Source organism: Tinamus guttatus, unplaced genomic scaffold (assembly GCF_059628265.1).
Source record: "Tinamus guttatus ecotype Peru unplaced genomic scaffold, ASM5962826v1 Tinamus_guttatus_pri_ptg000060l, whole genome shotgun sequence".
NCBI lineage: Eukaryota > Metazoa > Chordata > Aves > Tinamiformes > Tinamidae > Tinamus > Tinamus guttatus.
In genome coordinates this window covers 156,585-176,887 of record NW_028288594.1, presented here as the reverse complement: position 1 = coordinate 176,887, position 20,303 = coordinate 156,585, and the positions used below count along the sequence as shown (strand labels likewise).

The following is a 20,303-nucleotide window of genomic DNA, read 5'->3' as shown; positions in this document are numbered from 1 at the left end:
ACATGGATTAATATGCTGGCTAAATTCCTTAGTATTGGCTTGTTTTCTTAAAAACCTTAAGGGAGCCAATAAATGCTTAAAAAGCAAGGATAACAATTTGCAGCTATTTTCTTAGCTATTTTTCTTAAAAGCTTTGACATTTTCTATAACTAATTTTGGTCCCAGGCAGAAGAAGTTGATTCTCTTGCCCCTTAATCCACATTGGCAGTTTGTGTTTGTTGCTAGAGAATAGCAGAGTGCAGGTTGTTAAGAGGTGAAGAGGCATCTCCTGTCTGACTGTCACTTACTCTCTTGTGGAGAAGCTGCTGCAATTGGCTTCACTGGGGAGCTACTACTTGCTGCAGGTCACTTCTTACAGAATAATCTCAGCTTCTTTCCTTTTCAAAAACTGCCCAGCTCCTGTTTGCAGCTCTCCCTGATGAATTACACAGAATAACACCTTCATTACACTAAGTTTTTTATTGCATGTAGATATGCACAAATGTAGAACGTTTTGGTGACAAATGTTGAGCCATCCTATGAAGAACAAAGATGGTGCTGCAGAGCCAGTTATATGATTGGGTACAATTGAGCATTTCTCTCAAGAGATTTAACTTACATTTTGCCATTTCAATAGTACAGGCCCAAGCAAGAAGCTTGTGTATCTTGTAATTCAGCTACCTTGTGCACTAGTGCATGAACTGATTTGATTTCTGTACAGATTTCTTACTACTCTTTAGAGCCTTAGTTGCTATGAACATACTTCATTGTAAAAACAAACAAAAAACATTAAAAAATACACAGATCTATCAAAAAGAAAACCCTAAGGTAAATTCTTAATCTCAGGCTATTCTATGATTTTATAGATTAAATTAGTTCTCTAGTTTAGAAGCAGCTGTGATTTTTCTTGTGTGTGTGTTTCCTTTTTGTTTTTTTTTGGCAATAAACCTGTGAAAGGGATGTCAGGAACACAGTTCATAATGTTAATTTAAGTTAGTTTTAACAGGTTTGACTTTTCCAGCCACAAAAATTGACTAAATACCTTGCTTCCTTGTAGTGTGGTTTCTTCAAGAGAAATAAGAAAGATCATTATGATGCCACATATCACAAGGCTGAGATCCATGCTCAGCCATCTGATAAAGAGAGGCTTACTTCTGATGCATAGTATTGATCTACTTCTGTAATTGGTAATCGACCAGTATCTTTTCATTTCTAGCTGTGGCAAATGCTGTGGTTGCGGTGGCTAACTGAGCTTTTGCTGCATATATTAACTGCTGGATTTCAAGCTATCAGTACTTGCTTACTCATTCTGTTGACAGATTTTCAGCTTTTGGTGCACGTGAACAAAGAGATGTCTACCTCGGTCTGAAAAGTTTTTTGTTTATTTCTTTAAAGACATCTTGATCTGCTGCAATGGTTTTTACTTTTTTATTTTTACACTGATACTTCAACAGTATGCGTTTTAAACTTTTGAGATCAACACTCTCCAGAGGGTTAAGTTTTAAAGTTAAGACTTTAAACAAGACAAAAAGATAAAATTGCTTTATTAACATTTATTGCATGCTAAAAAGTACATTACACATAATGAGAGCAATTTTCGTAGTGAGAATATAATTGCTGGGGAGAGTCTTTTATCCCTTCAGTTCTAAGGTATACTCTCCTGGGCACATCCTTTTTCTGCTGAAGCTACTTGGTGCATGATGATTTATGCTTCTAGCAACCTTTACACACAACTTAAGACAATAAGTGCATGTATATTAACTAGTGGGGCTTGGGATGAGTGGGTGGGGAGAAATTTGTCACTAAAATCTGTCAGCGTCATGCATAATGGAAGGGTGGAGATGGCTAAAGATTTGATCTTTCCCTTCTTTTTTAAATTCAGGTCTATGCAAGTTTTAGAAATTTAATGTAAAATGAACCCTCGCTCACCAAAATCACCACCCAAAGTTTATGAACAAACCCTGACAGTTTAATTTTGTGTGCAAGTAATAGCTAAGGACAGATGTCTGTCCTGCACTTAACCTCAACCTCATAGACCGCAAACACATAAAGTTGAGTATCTACTTTGGCCATATTGCTGCGAAGATGATTATTGGTTGCACCAGAAATCCATTTGATTTTGAAAAATAACCTCAGTCCGTCCTTAAATGAATAGGATCAGTTTTTACATTGTCTTTGGCGGGGCGGGGTGGGGGGAGAAAATTAAAAAATAAAACACTGCAGGGCAGAAATAAGATGAACTAGACTTCATCTAGGGAGTCTTGTGTTGTCATGGTAAATTACAGTAAATGTTAAGCTCTGCCTGTTTTTTACTGCACAGAAAACTAAGCAAGACTTACATTTTAATACCACACGTGTAGTTAAGCCAAGATGTCTACAGTGGAAAGCACGGCCCTAGTGTAATTTTTCTTGAAGGCCCTGGAAATCTTTCTGTTAAGTTTTAAAATAGAAATCATGTCCCTTGTAGAAGGATAGCGGCGTACACACCTACCTTTACATCGGGAGAGACACTTTCCTCGAGCGTTACCTTTTTCACATCTATGCAGCATTAAATAGTCTCAACTATTAAATAGTTGAGCAAATATCTTTCTTAAATACAAACACTTGTAAAACAAATTTAGAAAGTTACTGGAAGGAATTTGTTAAGCTCTCAGACTGCTGAAATGTTGGACTGTGTGGTTTGTCTGCCATTGCTTGCTGCTGGAACTTAGACCCTCAAGAATTCCTAGCTAAGCACACTATGTTTTTGCCCAAGATCTTTTTCTTTTCAATTTTGTTACCTGTCTGTCTGCGCGGAGGAGGAATGCACTGTCTCTTTAACTGTAGTATTTGGGCAGCAACTTAAACCTAAATTCTTGTTTTTCTCCTCTGCGCCAGTGCGGGTTCTTCCAGCGCTCTAGGTACGATGACAGTGTTCCCCGGTATCATGCTGTAAGAATTCGGAAGGAAGAGCGACAGATCAAAGATGGGAAATGCAAAGACCTTGAAACAAAACAGTGGATCACAAAATGGAATGAGAATGAAAGTTATTCTTAAGGAAAAGTTTTTTCTCTCCACACAGTTCAGCTAGTTGTCTTCATTAATGGAATACTGATAGAGTTGGACCTTTGTACACTATGGACATTCACTGTTTGATTGTAGATATTACTACTTACATTGAGGCTTTTGTTTGCACAGTTAAAATAGCTTCAACAGACTTTATTAGCATTATTTAATTTCCAGACTGCCTCTTTTTCCCTTCAAATCTAACACTCACTTTAGAAGATGCGGTTTTGATTTGGGTCTTTTCTGCAATGTGCACATCCATCATGGCAGACCTTTTCCTATGATCCTAACATTCCTGGTGTGCAAGGAGTGCGTGGTTAATGTCAAGACAGGGTCTCCATTCTTCCCTCAGTGCACACAACAGTGGCCTTCACATACTTTGTTCAAGTGAAATCTGAAGAGCTGCAAGTCTGCTTTAGTCATAACCTTTGCCTGCTGCAGTAGTTAGGGCTTAACAAAAGCATTGTCTTAAATTACATGTGCAATAGGTCACGTTGCTCAGTTTTTAAGATCAGATTGCGTGAATCTTGCTCACACCAAATATACACAGGTTTTTTTTAAAGAGAGGCTTGAATATTAGATGTACTTTTTGTATATATCTTTTAGTCATTTTTGTATTTATTTTGTTATAAATCATTGTCTTTGAGTAACCATTAGGCCAAAGACTTAACTGAACCTTCAGACTAACTGTGTTTATGAACTTCAGATTACAAGACCTGAAGCTTTCACAGCAATTTAATAAATCACTACAGGTGCCAATGCTCTCTAAAAGCGTAAATATTCCAGTAATGTACGTGGGGGCTTATTTCCTGATACTTATTCTACGTAATAGCAACTACCAGGTCTTGTAATATGATTTGTATATTACTTCATAATATTTAATGATTTGGCCACCAAGCAGAAATACGGTTTTAAATGGAATTTTATACTTGCCGCAAGAGGAGCGACAGGTTTTCTGAAATGGCTTCACAAGGATTTTCTGTTTGGAGAAAAGTGTTGACTACTGCATCTGTTATATAGCACTTGAAGGGGGCTGAAAAGGCCTAACTTACCTTAATTACGGGGATCTGGACGATCCTCTCTGAGACTACTGAACCGTCTTGAATACCTGAATGTTGATAAGAATACAGCCACAGTGTTGTGTTTATGAGTAATCTAATTATTGTAGCATAAGTGATTTAAATACATAACTATTTAAAGAGTTTACCTTTTTTTACCCATGTTCTAAAGTGTTAGTACTATTTAAGAATGAAAAATTAGCTCACAATTGTTATTCCAAAATTCTACTCAAAGTATGCACGCTAATTGCTAGTAATTTCAACTATGCAAAAATCTCTTTGTACTTCTTCCCTCCCAGGGTAGAAACCTGCTAAGAGGGCATTTGTCAGGTGTCTTTATTTGTATTCCCAACTTCGAACATGCCTATTACAGAAAGTACATTCATGTATTAGACCCTTCTTCCCAATGTATAAACGCAGTCTGACTTAGTGACCCTGACTGCTTTGAGCACTTACATGCATACACAGCTGTCATCCACTTTTTGGCCCTTAAAAATTCTAGTTTACTTGCTGAAACGCTCATCTGTGTTGGAAACCAAATGAGGTGCTAAGAAGCTTGAAAAACTGCTGTAGCCTTTGATTTAAAAGCACTGGCTTTCCCACCCTGCCCCCTTAATTGTGGCTGTAGGAACAGGAATATCTCAACAGTGTTAAGCTGGAAGTTTTTGAAAAGTAAGTCCTATCACTGGTATACTTTCATTTTGAACATTTATCACTGGTATGCTTTTGTCTCAAAACATTTTTATACGAGCTAGCAATGCTACTTCATTCCATGATTAGAAATTACCTGTGGATATTTGTATAAAAGTGTGAAATAAAATTTTTTTAATTAAACAGTGTTTTGAGTAAGGATGATTTCTTCTGCATGAATTTCTTTCAGCTAAGCTCACTAGTCCATTAGAGGTGAGAAAGCAGCAGGCTTTAATGAAGTGAAAGTGTTAAAAAGTATAAGCTTAAGAGAAAAAGGAAAGAAAAAAAGAAAAAGAAGCCCCATCTCAGCCCCCATCTGGCCCTATCTCTGCATGGCCTCGTGCGAGGAGGCGGCTGTAACAGCTGCCCCGATAGCGCCCGCTCTCCAGCGCGAGGCCTGTCCTGGCAATGGCAGCAGAGCCGACCCGGCCCCACGGCAGCCCTGCCCCTCGCGCGGCCCCACAGCCAGCGCCGCGCAGGGCAGCTCTGCTCCGGGGCTGAGCTCCGGGTGGGCAGGGGGAGCTGCCCCCGGGCGCTCGCTCTGCTCCGGGGCTACCCGGCACATGGGCACGTTGCAGGCAGCCGCACTGCAGCCCCAGCTCAGGCCCTTCTTCTGAAAGCTGGGAAGGCCACGGGGCGGGAGGGCAGAGGATGGATATTCCCTAGGGTCAACCAGGGACTTCACCCACCTCCCCGGACCCAGCAATGGCTGCCAGAAGTCGCAGCATAACAGTCAGCCCCTGACGCAAACAGACAAAAGCGTCAGGAAAGCCAAAAGATGCAACAAACACGAGGATAAGTATAATTTTTTCCTTGCAAATCTGTTTTTAAGACATTCATCTTTACGGGATGTTTCACTTTGCTGCAAGGGAAGATTCAGCAAGTGCTAAGGATCAGGGCTAAGAAGAGATTCCCGCTCGCCATAGGGAGCGGCAGACAGAGCAGAGCACCCAGCCCTGCTGCTCCGTCTCAGAGCAGGTTGGAGGTGGGGAACAACCTCCTCCCGTGCGAAGCAGCTGGGGACGGGCAGGGCTAAGAACCTTCCTGTGAAATGCAGGGCCTGGCTGTCAAAAACAGAGCTGGACGGCGCTCGTATCCCCACAAGAATCTAGTGTGGGGCCTGGCTTCCATTCAATACAAATAAGTTACCTGTAACCAAACTTTTTCCTACCACACCGCGCACAGCCTCAGGTACCACTGACAGGTTACGGCACCGCTAGAACATTTGTATGTTTTACTAACACGAGGGCCTGACCTTAGGAGAAAAGCTGCTGCTGTAAGGGACCATGATAGTGTAATTTCAAGAACCAACTGTGTAGAGGAAGAGAAGGAACAGTGCACATTGAGGCAAACAGCAGGGAGCACAGGGCGTAAGTGGAACAGAAAAGATTTTTCGATGAAGGCAGTAAAACTCCATTTGCAGCACACTGCGCCCTGGCCCTGGGTGCCACTGAAGCTCAGCATCTTCGGTAAAAAACAGGATTTACCCATGTTTTAACCAGAAACCTGCTTCCAAGCAGCAGCTTTTGGGCAGGGAGAGGCACAAGAAACTGGTGGCAGTCAGTTTGAAAAACATATAGGAATAAATTGCAGTTAAACAGGAAAATAAAGCAGGACTTTGAGGCAGCTCAGGCACGCGGAGATGCTTCTGTGCTTCTCCAGACAAGTCCACCTGTGTGTGGAAGCAGGAATCCACGCAGCAGCCCACCTCCCTCCTGCCGCTGCCGTTACTTAGTTCCTTCCCAGTCCTGGGACATGACTATATTTGTCTCCCAAAGCTCTGGATTCATAATCAATAGTATTTATCTTTTATATCTTCATAAACCTTACTGCAAGAAAGGCCCGTTGGCTCCGTGCCATCCTGCCATTCCTCTCTCCCACAAGCCCTTCCCTGGGCTTGGTTTCTTAAAAGCAAAGGGAACCAACAGGAATGTCACAGAGCTGAGTGACATGATTGCTGTCAGCAGCTTGCAAGATATTCTGTGATGGGTTACAGTTTAGTGAGGGCAAACAACATAAAAACAACCACCCTGGAACAGACTCCGGATCCATGTCGAGCAGAATCTCCCCTCTGACAGAGGCTAACAGTAAAGCGGCACGGCAGAGCGTGTGGTGATACTCTGTTCTGCCCCTTTGCACGAGAAAAAAAAATCAGAAATAAAGAACTACATACTGTATTTTTCCTATGAAAGAAAAAGCCATCATGACAATCAATAATGACTCAACTGTCTCATGATCTTGTGCCACATGAGCCTGTAGATAGCAAAAATTCACAAACTCCACATAATCATAACACATATTGTTTCATGTTTCTGGTTAATACTGCTGCCATTTTATACGTCCTGTTTCTACACTTGGAAAGAAGAGAGAGAGAGATGAAAACCACATCAAACAAATGCAACCCTAGCAAAAATTTCTAACATCCTGCAAGAATGCTATGCTTTCAAATGCCTTCCTAAAATTTAAATGCCACTTTAAATTTTAAAATTTATTTTTAAAATTGGTTAAGGTTAAAATTAAAACCTGTATTTTCTATTTTCTTAAAGTCTGCCTGTACTAACCCATTTGAATAGTGGATCTAGATGCAATATAATACAAATAATTAAAAAGAGTGTCACAAGTTAAACCATGACATAACAGTAGTCAATAAACAAATGTCTGGGGATAAAAATAAAATAAATAATAAAATAAATAATAAATGTATCCTTTTTGTGCTGCTGTGTTAACAGAAAGGGACGCACCACAGCTGAAGTTAGTGCTATACCACAGAGCATGGATCAGGTCAACACCAACTCCCAGAAAACCATGAATGAGAGAAACAGGTTAAAAGAGAGACCATTCAATAATCCTTCCCCAGGATTTTAAAATAACACAATTTATGGGGATCAGTGTCCAGATCAGTAGTTTAAACCCAGCTGAGAATAAAAAAAAAACCACTGTAGGTCAACAGAGAAGGCTGGGCCCAGCTTTTAAGGACTCACGCACGGCTCCTTCTCCGCAGTCGCCACCCGCAGTGGCAGCCGTCCCTGCTCCCCACGGACGCGCTCGCTGCTCACGCTGTGGAGGATGGATTCCGCTCCACGGCGTCCAGTGACTCACGTCGCCTCCGACCGTCTGGCCCATCTGTTGAGCCCGGTTTTTAAGGGAGGCCTGCGCAAACTGAACCGAGCAGCGCCGGAAACACCGCGCACCGAGGCAGTGGCTCGGTGGCTGCGTTGGCTTCATCCTCTATGGACCCCGCCGCCGCTACCGGCCTGGCCCCGCCTCGCGCCGCCTCGGAGGCCGCGGCCCCTCGGAGCCGCCTCCCGCCGGGCGGAGCCGCCCTCTCCTCGGCGGGGCCGCGCCGGGCCAGACGCGCAAGGCGGCGGGCGCCTCCTCCGGGGCCGCGCGGCGGAGGCGGCCGCGGCCAGGGAAGAGGCCGGGGCCGGGGGGAGGCGGCGCGGCGCGAAATGGCGGCGCGGCCGCGCTGAGGAGCGCGGAGCCGCCGCCATGAGGCTGCTGCGCGCGCTGCTGCGCGCGGCGCCGGGCAGCATCCCGCAGCAGGTGGATTTCTACTCGCGCTTCTCGCCCTCGCCGCTCTCCATGAAGCAGTTCCTGGACTTCGGTGAGCGCCGCGCGGGGCCGCTTCTCCGCCGCGAGGCGCGGGCGTCGCTGCCGCCGGCCCGGGCCGCCCCGCGCGCCTTGGGGCGCCCGGCTGCTCGTGCCCCGGCACAGGGAGCGCGCGAGGCCGGAGGGGGCCGCGGGGCGGGCCGGGCCCGCGCGGCACGAGAGCGGCGCCGGTAACGGACCTGCCCGCGCCGAGCCCCCGCGGCAGGACCGGCGGCCCCCGGCGCCGGCTCGGCAGGAGCCGCCTTGAAGCGACAGTGGCTGCTGAAACGCGGCCGCGGGGTTTGCCCTACACAACCTTTCACCCAAGGGCAGCGTTGTTCGTTGAAGGCGTTGCGCGAGAGCAGAAGAAAGCAAACACCAGGAGCCGTGTCAGCGGCTGGGAATGTGTCCTTGGAAATAAATTAATTGGCAACAAAATGTTTAGCTCCTGTTCAGCGCTCGGAGGGCCCCAGGTGCGATGGATCTAGCAGCTGTCCCGCCCTGCGCAGCCGCCTCGCAGGGAGGGCTCGAGGGGGGAACGGAGGCGCCTTCCCGAGGGCTGGAGCGGGGCCATTCCCGGGCCGAGTGTGAGCAGGACAGCGAGAGCCGCCTGTTAGCCACGTTTGACCTGGAAACGTAACCGAGAACGAGTCCTCGAGTCCCAGACTCTCCAAATAAGGCGAGGAGGGAGATTTAAAAAGAAAAAAATCTCTTATACATCATAGCAATATATTTTGATGATTGAAACCTCTAGATTTCTGCAGGAGTCCCACCATGTAACTTTGTTGCTGCTATTTTCAACAAAGAATCATGCGAATCAAGGTGGCTTCAACCTGTATTGTTATACCCATAAAACAATATTATAATCAATATTTATTTTCAAGGCACAATGTTTCTTCATGTCAAAAGTTAGGCTACTGTTTTGCTACTAGTACCTAAACACAATGTAAAAATAATCTCAAAAGCTTTCTTCTTTGTTTTGTTTTGCTTAAGCATGTAGCAAAACAAGGGAAGGAAACTAATAACAAAGATTAAAAAAAAAAGTAGAGTACAACATTGAGACAGTAACTGTATGTATAAAATTCTGTAGCCCTTGTCATCTGATGGTGTTTGCAGTTGGCATTTTCTTGGTTCTATTTGCTAAAGCAAAAGCAGTTACAGAGCAAATCATAAAAGGAAAAAACAAACAGCAAGGCTAACTTAAAAGAATCTGCTTCCAGTTCTCTCATTTGTCAATATAGTAAATAAAGTATTCTCTAAGCAAATTTAGATGTTGATCTTGTGTATCTATCATGTCCTGGGATATAAGCTCACAGTGTTTTCCATAGGGTCCTCTATCCTTCCTTTGCAAAGACAGGTCATAACCACACAGGGAGGGAAAGAGGCTTCCTCATTCAGTGAGATCTTCAGCCTGAGCTGCCTTTCATCTTCAATGCAGTGTTTGTGTCCAAATTCCAAACTAATTTGTGGGATGTTATTTGCTGAGTGTTTAGGTTATTTTTATATTTTAGTGCCTTCAGTTTTACTTGTTAAGGTATTTTATTAGAGGTTATGGAAAGGGCTGTATTAGCCATGCACCAAAAATGCAGACTGGTGGGGGAAAGAATGAGATGTTTCTGGGCAGAGCTCTCATATCCAGAAAACACAACTTTCCTGGGATGGTCCCATTTGCCTCTTCTACGGTAAGTGCCACACAGGGTTCGAGCAGTAGTAGGTACAGTAAATGTTGCAGAACATTTTACATGAACAGAAACCATACTTAGAACTGAATGGTATGGGTCTGCATTATTGCACTAGTGATTCTTCATATATAGTGAGACATATATAAACGCTTCATATAGGGAAGATTTTCCTTATCATGACAGGGCTGGTAGATTTCAGTATATTACATTCTGAAATATAAATATAAGACAGCTGCTGCCATAAAAGAAACCTATTGGCTGACCAAACTAGCCCAAGTCAGCTCCAAAACTAAACCACAAGCTTCTGGTACAAGAAAGTACACATTTGTGTAGTTCTATCCCACAGATGTTGACTTTAGTCTGATATTTTCAATCTGTTTCTCTTGATTTTAGGATCTGAAAATGCTTGTGAAAAGACTTCATTTATGTTTCTGCGACAAGAGCTGCCTGTGAGGTTGGCAAACATAATGAAGGAAATCAGCCTTCTTCCAGACAACCTTCTAAGGACACCTTCAGTTCAACTGGTGCAGAGCTGGTAAGGACTTCATTCCTTTTAAAGGTTAAGGAATGACACATTCTCTTCTATAGAAAGAACATTTCATGTGCTCGTTGCATGAACTTTACTTATTTAGACTAAGTAAGTATTCCAAGGGGACATAAATTAGAAGCTAAACTTGCAGATATCGGAAAAACTTCTTGTAGCTATTAGAGAGCCCGGAATGGAATGAAATATCACTGATCAACTAAGCATTGCAGATTGTCATGGTGAGAGTTCATTAACAACCAAAGCTCACCACAGCAGTGTTTCAAAAGGACTTACCTAAAATGAAGAAGCTAGGGAAGAAACCTTTAGCAGCGGTTAAAGGCACCACATCTGCAAAACAGAACTGGAACCATTTAAAAGACAGGTTGTTGCAGACTCAGGCTAAAGGTAGAGAATGTATTGAAGAAAGTGTAATAGCAACCCCCCAAAGCTAAATCTTTAAAGCAGCAGAAGGTTTTTATCGCAATAGGAGGCTATTCAACAGAAATAATAATAATTAAAAAAAGCTTTCAATTAAGGAAGTTAGAAGTAAGCATAAACTTTTGTAGGATAAATGCAAAATAGAGATTGCTTGTCAACTACTGAAGATGCATAGACATTTGTAAAGGCTTTTAAGTAAGCGAATAGACTATCATGGTCTGCTGAATAGATGAATATAAAAAGAGATTTCAGTGAAGAAGAAAAGTCTCAAAGAAACATGAAAACTGAAATTCTCCTGATACTAAATGATGGTGATAAAATGGGAAATGAATTCCACTTGGACAAATACAAAGTGAAGCACAGAAAGCAACCTCTCAGCTACCTAGTCTGACTGCTTGCTTACAAACAGGAAAGAAATTTTGATGCCAGTGTGGATATTTTTTTCTGAATAAGATAGTAGATGGGCAAGAACGCAAATAGATTGTTAAGAACTAAGTAGGAATGGGGGGGAGGGTGGCAATACAGTGGGGCCACTGTGTTAGTCCATTATTCCTATGAACTGCATGCAGATTTAGTCACCCTATCTTGGTCTTTGTCACATTTCTTTAATTTAAAGGTATGTCCAAAGTCTTCAGGAGATCCTTGACTTTAAGGACAAGAGTTCAGAAGATTCGGATGCTATCCATAGGTAAGGATTTGCTGTCATATTTATTTTATGCAAAAGAGTTGGCAAGTGGCTCAAGAACAGTTTCAACTATCTTAAATTTCTGCAGTTACAGTGCCATCACTCCCTGCTTCCCAAAGAAAAGTACTTTAGAATGTGAGACAAAGCACTTCCTTTTATGTCAAATTATTCTGATCTCCTTTTCTTTTTAATACTGAATAAGCTTTAAGTGCATTATTCTTGACATTATTCTTGACTTTTTTTTTTTATTCTTGACCAATAAAATGAATTCCTTGCTTGCTGCAATGCATGGAACTTTGTAACTGTAGAGTACGTTGTGGCATCATTCACTGATAGTAGCTGCTATTTGACAGGCATGGGATGATTTATATGAAAAGGGTTGGCACAATTTTCTCTCTTTTTCTTGTGGCACTATGATTGATTTTTCAGTGTAAGTTGCCTGAAATGACTTGCATGCTATCAAGTCTGACCTGCCTTTTTACTGTGGTAGGTGGATCTGTGATGTTTCTGTACAGTGGTCTTTGTTTTCTGGACCAGATACTTACTCAATGTTCCAGAGTAGTAAAATGACTTGAATGTGAAAATCTTAACATTGCTTTAATTTTAGTTTTACAGATACCGTGATAAAAATCCGGAATCGACACAATGATGTGATTCCTACTATGGCTCAGGGAGTGACAGAGTACAAGGAAAGCTTTGGCATTGATCCAGTGACCTCTCAAAATGTGCAGTATTTTTTAGATCGTTTTTACATGAGTCGCATTTCAATTCGAATGCTCCTTAATCAACATTGTAAGTGCTGTTGTTGTAAGGAGGGAGAATAATACATGTATTGTCAGTATATTTTCATTTTCATGTTCTTAATATGAATTTCAGTGTTTCCAATGAATACAATTTACCTTGCTATTCATAGATTTCTCTAATACAGTTCTTAAAATACTTATTAATAGCCATTTTAAGTATGCTAAAGATTGCAATTATATAATGTTAGTAAATTCCTATTCAACAATATCTAAGACACAATCTAAAAATTACTAAGTTATATTTTAGTTATTACTAAGTTATAAAAAACTTAAAATTACTAAGTTATATTTAAACATCATTATTTTCTTTGTTGGCAGCTTTATTGTTTGGCGGGAAAAGTAATCCAGCTCATCCAAAACACATTGGAAGCATTGATCCTAGCTGCAATGTTGTTGAAGTTATTAGAGGTAAATTCAGCAGATTAAAAAGAATTCTGTAAAGTTGTATGAATATCTGTATTGAGAGCTAATATATTCACATAGTGTTTAGTTCTTTTTTACCTGGAGCAGAAGTTTCATTTCAAATGTAAGACAGTCTTGTTAGTTTTCACAATAAGTCCAGTTTTTGTAAGAAAATAAATACAAAACTGCCTGCAAGTGTCGAGCGTTTTCAGTTTGTGAATTTCTTTTTGGCAAACTGCAAAAAAATAAGAAAGGGAGGAGGCAGAAGTTAAACCTTCTGTGTTTTATCGTAGATGGCTATGAAAGCGCTAAGAGTCTTTGTGATCTATATTACATGAGCTCTCCAGAGTTCATCCTTGAAGAGCTGAATGGTAAGTGACCATTCAAGTGAACTCTTGAATGTAATAACTTGAAGTATCTGATACTAAAATATTCTCCCTCTACTTCTCATGTATTTAATGTGATCTCTATTTACTCTCTCTATACAGTTCTAACTAAGAATAAGACTTACTTTTTAATTTTTTTTTTGCGGGGGGGCGGGTCTGGCAGAAGGCTTCCCCTGCTTTTCCTTTTATTTTTCAATATTAGGAAGTTCAAAGCAGTAGCAAAGGTTGTAGCTGTACAGCTTTTAACAGCTTCCTTCCCTCCCCAGCCCTACACTCTTTGCTGAGATCAGGACTATTACATCTCACACGCTCTGCATTCTTCTGTGAGACTTTTAAAATTGGTAGCAAACATTCTGTTCAATTTCTCTTCCTTACTTAGCTATCATGTAGTTGTTGCAATTGGATATAGTATGCATTTCTGTAAAAAAAAATAATAATTGCACCCACTGCCTGTAACTTTTGAAAAAGAAAAAAAACCTCTTTCTAGCTGGGCTGCTATGAACTTGGAGACCAGCTGTAGTCCACCCAGTCCTCTCGTTATAGCATGGCTTACTGGAGTGCTTTTCAAGTTATTAAAAGCCCAGTCCGGATAGCGATATAAAAACAAGCTCTACAGATAATTGCAAGAGCCAAAACACACCCACAGTAACTTGGCCTGCAAACCTAAGGGCAAAGAAAATGTGGCCTTAACTGCACATGCCGCCTTCTTGTTTTTTTTTTCTTTTTTTTTTCTCCTTCCTGTCTTATAAAACATGTCAATTTTGTCCAGATTAAAGGTTTGTTTCTCCATCTTTAAGCCTTATTACTAAAATAACCCCTAGGGCCCTCTCAGTCGTGCTAATTCTCTGTCCCAAGGGGTCTGCTAACGCTGCGTGCGCTCCGGAAGCCAAAGCAGATCCGGTAGTTTATAAAGAGCCTTTTGCTCAGTGAGTTGTGAAGGGGAGTTAAACCTGAGCGAGCCAAATGCACATTCCTCCTCTGTTGCGAATGGAGGCCTTTAAATAAAACTGAGGCACGTGGCTGGGGGCAGGGTGATGGAAAATAGTTAACTTGAGGGTAGGAATCAGATTTCCAGGTGCGATTTTTTTTTCTTTTATTTTTGACCACTATGTAATTCGATTTAGATTTTTTTGATACGTCTTTTATCATTGATAGTTGATAAACGTTTCTTGCTAACACAGTCTGGTTATTAATTTGTGGAACTGGAAGGACTTTCATGGACAGTAGAACGTTCAGAGCCACTCTTTTTCTTGATTTGCATGTAATGAATGTAATTTCCATGATTTACTCTTTAAATTTACTCTTTAAAAAGTATTTTGAAAGTTATACCAGTTTATAGACAGAATTATCTAAATAGTCTTTAAGGTTTCATGTTATATGAGCTGATTTCTAAAGTAATCCAAGCAGAGGCTGTGCTGTAGTTACTGTTTGGTGCATTAGAGTATCACAGAATAATTTGGGTAGGAAGGGATTTCCGAAAGTTTCTAGCCTGACCAGGTGCTCAGGGCTTCTTAGTCTGGTTTTAAAAAGCCTCCAAGGGTGGCAGCCTGTTCCAATGCTCCGTTGTCCTCATGGTGCAAAAGTTTTCTTTATATGCAGCCTGAACAGCTGTTAGCTCATCCTACACTCGCTGTCCCCTGTCCTTTCATGGTCCTAAGAGCCTGTCTCCACCTTACCAACCTCCATGTAGGTACTGCAGGCTGCTATTGTGTGCTGCAGTCAGTGTTATCACAGTTTGTTTAAGATTAGTTTCTAAAAAAGCAAGCACGCTTAATCTTGAACATAACATTTTAGGAAGGCTTCTGCTCAAATTTTCCTTCTCTTGTAAATTCCTTCAGGTAACACAAACATACATTTTTTAGTTACTGCTGGAATGAATAAAGGGTATCTAGTTGCTATTTAACTATTTAGGCTTTCTTTTCTCCAGCTAAATCACCAGGACAGCCCATGCAAGTGGTATATGTGCCATCACATCTCTATCACATGGTTTTTGAACTTTTCAAGGTCTGTGCAATTACCATTACACTTTTTTTTTAATACATACTTTTTAGTGAAATTGTAATTGTTTAATTTTTGAATGAGCTGCAGCTAGTAACCTGCTTTCAGCAAGCGCAATCCTCTAGCTTTTTGACTGCAGCAGTATACCTCAATATTGTACATAGAAAATGAACATGCATGTCTTTTATGTAATGACTGAATACATCTGACAACGTCAGCAATGGGCAGCATTGTCAAGATCTTCAAATGTATGAAGACCCTCGTTAAAAAGCAGTGGCAAATATGATAAATGATTTGGCCACCTTTAAATCTGATATTATATGAGAGGAGCGTTATAGAGCTTTCCCCTTGCAATTTCTTCAGTCTTCCAATTTTCTTCAGCTTCGTATCATATTGCATGTACAATGCATTATAGAGAATTCTACAAATAAAGCTAAAGTAAAATTAGATGTCTATTCTAAAATATTTTAAATAGTTCAAGTCCGTGTAGTTACCTTCTAATAAATAATACAAATACTGAACAAACCAGAAATACATAAAAGATTATTCTAAGGTTGTTGTCCTGATTCTGAAATAAGCTGATTGATAGAAATATTTTATTTTCCTGAAGTGGGGGTCTTAAGATAATACAGAAAATGGTAACAGTAGGATTTAAGTTCTTGTACTTCAATTTGGAAACTGCAGAATGCAATGAGAGCCACCATGGAACATAATGCTGACCGATGCATTTATCCTCCAATTCATGTACATGTCACATTGGGAAATGAGGATTTAACTGTGAAGGTAACACTTTTTTTGATTATTTAAAAAATATTTTTGTCTTTTTTTTTTTTCCTTGACAGAGGCAGCATGTTTTTAGGTTTAGTTAGTGATTCTGATTTCAACAGTACCTCCTATCTGATTGTGTAGCATGCAGGCATGAAGCAGTTACATATTCGTGCGGCAGGGTCCATAAGGAAGTTTTATGCTTTTGTCTTGGTCATTTTGTGCTTAACTTAAAGGCCAGCATGACTGAAAACGAAGCTGGCAGTTTTGTACAATTGTAATGTTAGCATTTTGTAATTAAAAATGATAGTGATGTGTAAGCTGGGAAGGAAAATGCATGTTCCATGTAGATCAGATCTGCATGAAAGTTGGTTTCCAGCAAAATTTCTTTTTATTTTGTACAATATCCTGCTTGAATTCCAAATACCAGCTGCAAGTAACTGTCTTTTTCTTAGGTCTCACTAAAGTCTAGTAAAACAGCTCCTAGTAATGGGTTTTATCACATTGTGTTTAATTGATACTATTCCTGAGAAGTAAAGTTGAGAACATATAGAACTTTACATTTGTTTAAGTTAGTAGATTGAGATGCTAACTTCCAACAAAATTAGTTAGAAATAAAATAAAAGCAATTCAGAATTGAGATTCTTCTTGCTTCTAAGGGATTATTAATGCTTGCCATTGTAGTGTTGTTTAAATGATTTGAGTGAGGGAGGGAAAGGAAGGATTCAGCTCTCTTGTGTCATTGCTGTAGCTGAGAGATCAGAATTTAAGAAAAATGTATGATTTAATAAGGACAGCTTTATATTACTCTGAACTTTTTCTGGATTTTTTTTTGTTAATAAAAAATATTAACATACATGATCTTTCTTGTTGAAGATGAGTGATCGTGGTGGAGGTGTGCCTATGAGAAAAATTGACAGATTATTCAACTATATGTATTCAACAGCACCACGTCCCCGTGTTGAGACATCACGGGCTACACCACTGGTATGCAAGTCTTTTATACTTTACTCATCGTATCCAAGATGACAATCACAAAACCAAACAAAACCCCACAGAGCCAAAGACCCTGGATTAATAATTTTACAGATATGAGTATGACCATTTGGATGTTAGAGCTTAACTCAAAGCTCTAATAACTGGGAAATTGCAATAAAAAAACCTAAAATACTCCCAATTACTTAAGCTTTGAGATTCCCATCTTTTTGGTCAAATGTAATCAGCTACCTCAAGTAGGTCCCTTCCAACCCTAAGCATTCTAAGTAGAACACTTCACTATACAGCACATGTTGCCATAAGCAGAGGACTCTAAACTCCTGTTGTGGCCACTGAATGAAAGGAAAGATAAATATAGCTGTAGTTCTGGATGGGGTCTGTGCTTTATTTCAGTTGTAGAGGATGGTACAACTGACTATACAGTACAAGAACAAAGGTGCACAGTTTTAACGAGGCACATGAAAAAATCTGCTTCTGTCTCAAGTGAAGTTAACGGGACGAGCTCAGGCCTTTCTGAAATTTTATAGCTGCACAAGAAATCTAATCTTACTGTCTCAGTTAAAACCGCCAAACAGCTCTCCTTAAATTTGTTATGCCTAACATTTGAACTCATCTTACTGCCAAGCATCATGCATAGTTTGTCTCTACCTCGTAAGTCAAAAAAGAAAAAAAAGCTGTTTCAAACTGATGCAATTAATGGATTTTTTTTTTCCTTTCTTGCTTGCTCTCCTTCTGAATCAGGCTGGATTTGGTTATGGCTTGCCCATATCACGTCTGTATGCACAGTACTTCCAAGGAGACCTGAAACTGTACTCTTTAGAAGGTTACGGTACAGATGCAGTTATTTACATAAAGGTACAGCTTCTTAATACTTTACCATTTTAAGTTCATAATAAACTCTTTACTATTAATGGACACCTTTGTTCTGTTAGTCTAACTAACTTTGATTCAAAAATTAGTCAGCTAATGTCTTCTCTTTTTGCAGGCCTTATCAACAGAATCTATTGAGAGACTCCCTGTATACAACAAAGCAGCTTGGAAACATTACAAGGCAAACCATGAAGCAGATGACTGGTGTGTGCCGAGCAGTGAACCCAAGGACATGACCACTTTTCGCAGTATATAATTTTTTTTTTCCTCAGAAGTGCATAAGTAGACATATGTTTTTAAAGGGAATGTAAAGAAACAAACTGTTACAACAAGTAGCTAAGCCATGTTTGAAATGTGAAAAAAACAATTTAAGTGAAGTAAGAAGCAGCTTAGTTCAAATTACTGTCTTCTGCCAGTACTCAGAAGAATTAAGAACTCTGCATACTTTCAGTTTTTCAATAAAGGTGGTCACACTTAATTTGTTCCACCTTCTATTTATGACTTCTTTCAGTAGCTAAATCTAGGGAACACTATTTTCAGGTGTTATAGGGACCAATTCATACATTTTCAAAACTATTTTAAAATAAGAACTCTTGACAGTTCACCAGAGGAAATTGGTCAGTACAGAGTGCACCAGATTAATGAAAAAATCTTTATAAGAAGAACTATTAGGCTTAACACTATACCATTGCAGCTGGATGGCACTTTTTATTCCTTGATTCTTAAGCACATTGATGTCTAATTTTCTGAAGTCAGAAATTCTGCCTAAACTTTATACTTCCAATTTTTTGCAGCTGTAGAAATAACCACTTTTGGATCTGTAGAATTAAAATAAAAACAAAGTTAAAGAAGTTTTAGCTGCTATCACTGGTATAATGTATCTCAGGTATGTGGTGTTAGTTGTATTTCTTTATAGTACTTGGTTGTAACGTGAATAATATGTGTGATAAGCTTATCTTGGTGTGATCATTGTGACCTAGCAAATAGTGTTGGCTTGTACACAGGAAATATGTCTTACAATATTTGATTATATTTCTGTAGGTAATACCAAAACACAGTATCAATGTTATAGCACCAATAAGATTTCTGGGGGAATGTCAGGTTACATGTGTAAAGGAGAACTATTTTTAATAAAGAGATTTTTAATGTTTGCCCTTACTAGGGCATCTGTGTTACTTTGACACTAGATACCAGCTTCTCAGGAGTATTTTAAAAATGGGGAATTACTAACAACTTTTGAAAATAGCTTTGTATTTGCGATGTGATTCTGACTGTTTAAGTAATAACTCAGACTATAACCTAAATAAGGTAAGCAGGACATGTCCATCAGTCAAAGGCATTGTCAAAACAACACACTGGGGAGGAGAATGAGTATTACATTTCAGATACACAGTTCTTCCTTAATAAAGGACACAATTTCTCTTGCTGCCTACTGTGCCAATTGTGTTCAATTCATACACATTCATGTTGCACCTTTAACTCCTATCATGAGTGAACATTTTGGCAATGATGAAAAGATGTGTAAAATACCAGCTTTTTCCTCAGATAACCAATACAGTACCAATGGTTCTGAGCTTCAGCAGTAGTAGACACACAGGATCCCTCTCAGAAAGAATAAATTTTTGCATAAATTTTGCTAGTTTACAAGATCAGCTCAGAGAAGAGGGCAACAGCGATACTACCCAAAGCGATGAGAATAACTGCTAATTCAAGCTTAATTCTTGTTATTCTACTTGTAGCTGAGTCAGATTAAAGGTTATCACCAACTTTTTCCTGTGGCTTTCCTAGCCCAGTTCTGCAACGCAAAAATCCCTTTATACCCTGTTCAAGCTAACATGGGACAGTTCAACAGGAATGAACTGCAGAATAATAGCAATGGCAGCTGCACTGGCCCTCTGCGGAAGGGTTAATCCATCTGTGGCAACCTGAACAGCAGAGTTAACTGTTCCATGCAAGCTTGTGCACAGAGGTGGGGGGAGTTCCCTTGTTTGCATACAAGAAGGCAACCTGGTGACTGAGGTACCTTTCAAACAGCAGGGCTACAAGGGAGAAGGAGCTGCAGCCGTTTCCGTCTTCCAATTGCACTCCCTGTAAAGCGTGGCAGCAGGAAAGCTGGAGGAAACGTTTGCAGCTATTGTTTTTGCTAAGGCAAAGCTGCACATCGTAACAAGGGATTTCAACAATGCACGTCTGAAGCTGAACTTCATTCCGGCTCTTGTGCTACGTTTTAAATGTTAAGCTCTTTAAATAACATTAACTGATTTTAGTAATATATGAGAAGAAATGTTACTGAAAAAAAACAATTTGTTTCTTAGGAAAATCTATCAAAAGATACCATATGGTATTACTGAAATAAAAATCTTTTCCTGTTCTGTCAGCCTTATACAACTTG

At 40.2% G+C, this 20,303-nt stretch overlaps 2 protein-coding genes across 5 annotated transcripts in view; both read left to right on the top strand.

Annotated features, from left to right (window-relative positions):
• ITGA6 (integrin subunit alpha 6) overlaps positions 1-3,213 on the top strand; it is a 40,644-nt gene extending 37,431 nt beyond the window's left edge. For 2 of the 3 annotated variants that reach the window (XM_088519431.1, XM_088519429.1), the window contains one exon: positions 2,857-3,213. In XM_088519431.1, the coding sequence (XP_088375557.1) occupies positions 2,857-3,015 (159 nt within the window). In that variant the 3' untranslated portion in view covers positions 3,016-3,213. Of the gene's footprint in view, positions 1-1,036; positions 1,167-2,856 lie in introns of all 3 variants that reach the window. The other variant, XM_088519430.1, reaches the window with a different exon arrangement.
• A 5,020-nt stretch (positions 3,214-8,233) lies between these two features.
• Positions 8,234-18,434, top strand: PDK1 (pyruvate dehydrogenase kinase 1). Of its 2 annotated transcripts, XM_088519441.1 has the most exons (11): positions 8,235-8,376; positions 10,436-10,577; positions 11,623-11,694; positions 12,299-12,483; positions 12,813-12,902; positions 13,190-13,267; positions 15,210-15,286; positions 15,965-16,063; positions 16,922-17,032; positions 17,783-17,896; positions 18,027-18,434. In XM_088519441.1, the coding sequence occupies exons 1-11, from the start codon at positions 8,262-8,264 to the stop codon at positions 18,165-18,167; spliced, it is 1,224 nt and encodes a 407-aa protein (XP_088375567.1). In that variant the 5' UTR covers positions 8,235-8,261; the 3' UTR covers positions 18,168-18,434. The 2 variants fall into 2 exon arrangements, with proteins under 2 accessions (XP_088375568.1, XP_088375567.1); XM_088519442.1 differs by lacking the exon at positions 17,783-17,896 and having other exon boundaries at positions 8,234-8,376.
• The last annotated feature ends 1,869 nt before the right edge of the window (positions 18,435-20,303 follow it).

Bases quoted from the DNA above. Each gene is read 5' to 3' on its own strand.
- PDK1 (XM_088519441.1), top strand. From the start codon at position 8,262: ATGAGGCTGCTGCGCGCGCTGCTGCGCGCGGCGCCGGGCAGCATCCCG. The intron at 11,695-12,298 runs GTAAGGATTTGC...CTTTAATTTTAG, and splicing joins GATTCGGATGCTATCCATAG to TTTTACAGATACCGTGATAA. The intron at 16,064-16,921 runs GTAACACTTTTT...TTCTTGTTGAAG, and splicing joins ATGAGGATTTAACTGTGAAG to ATGAGTGATCGTGGTGGAGG.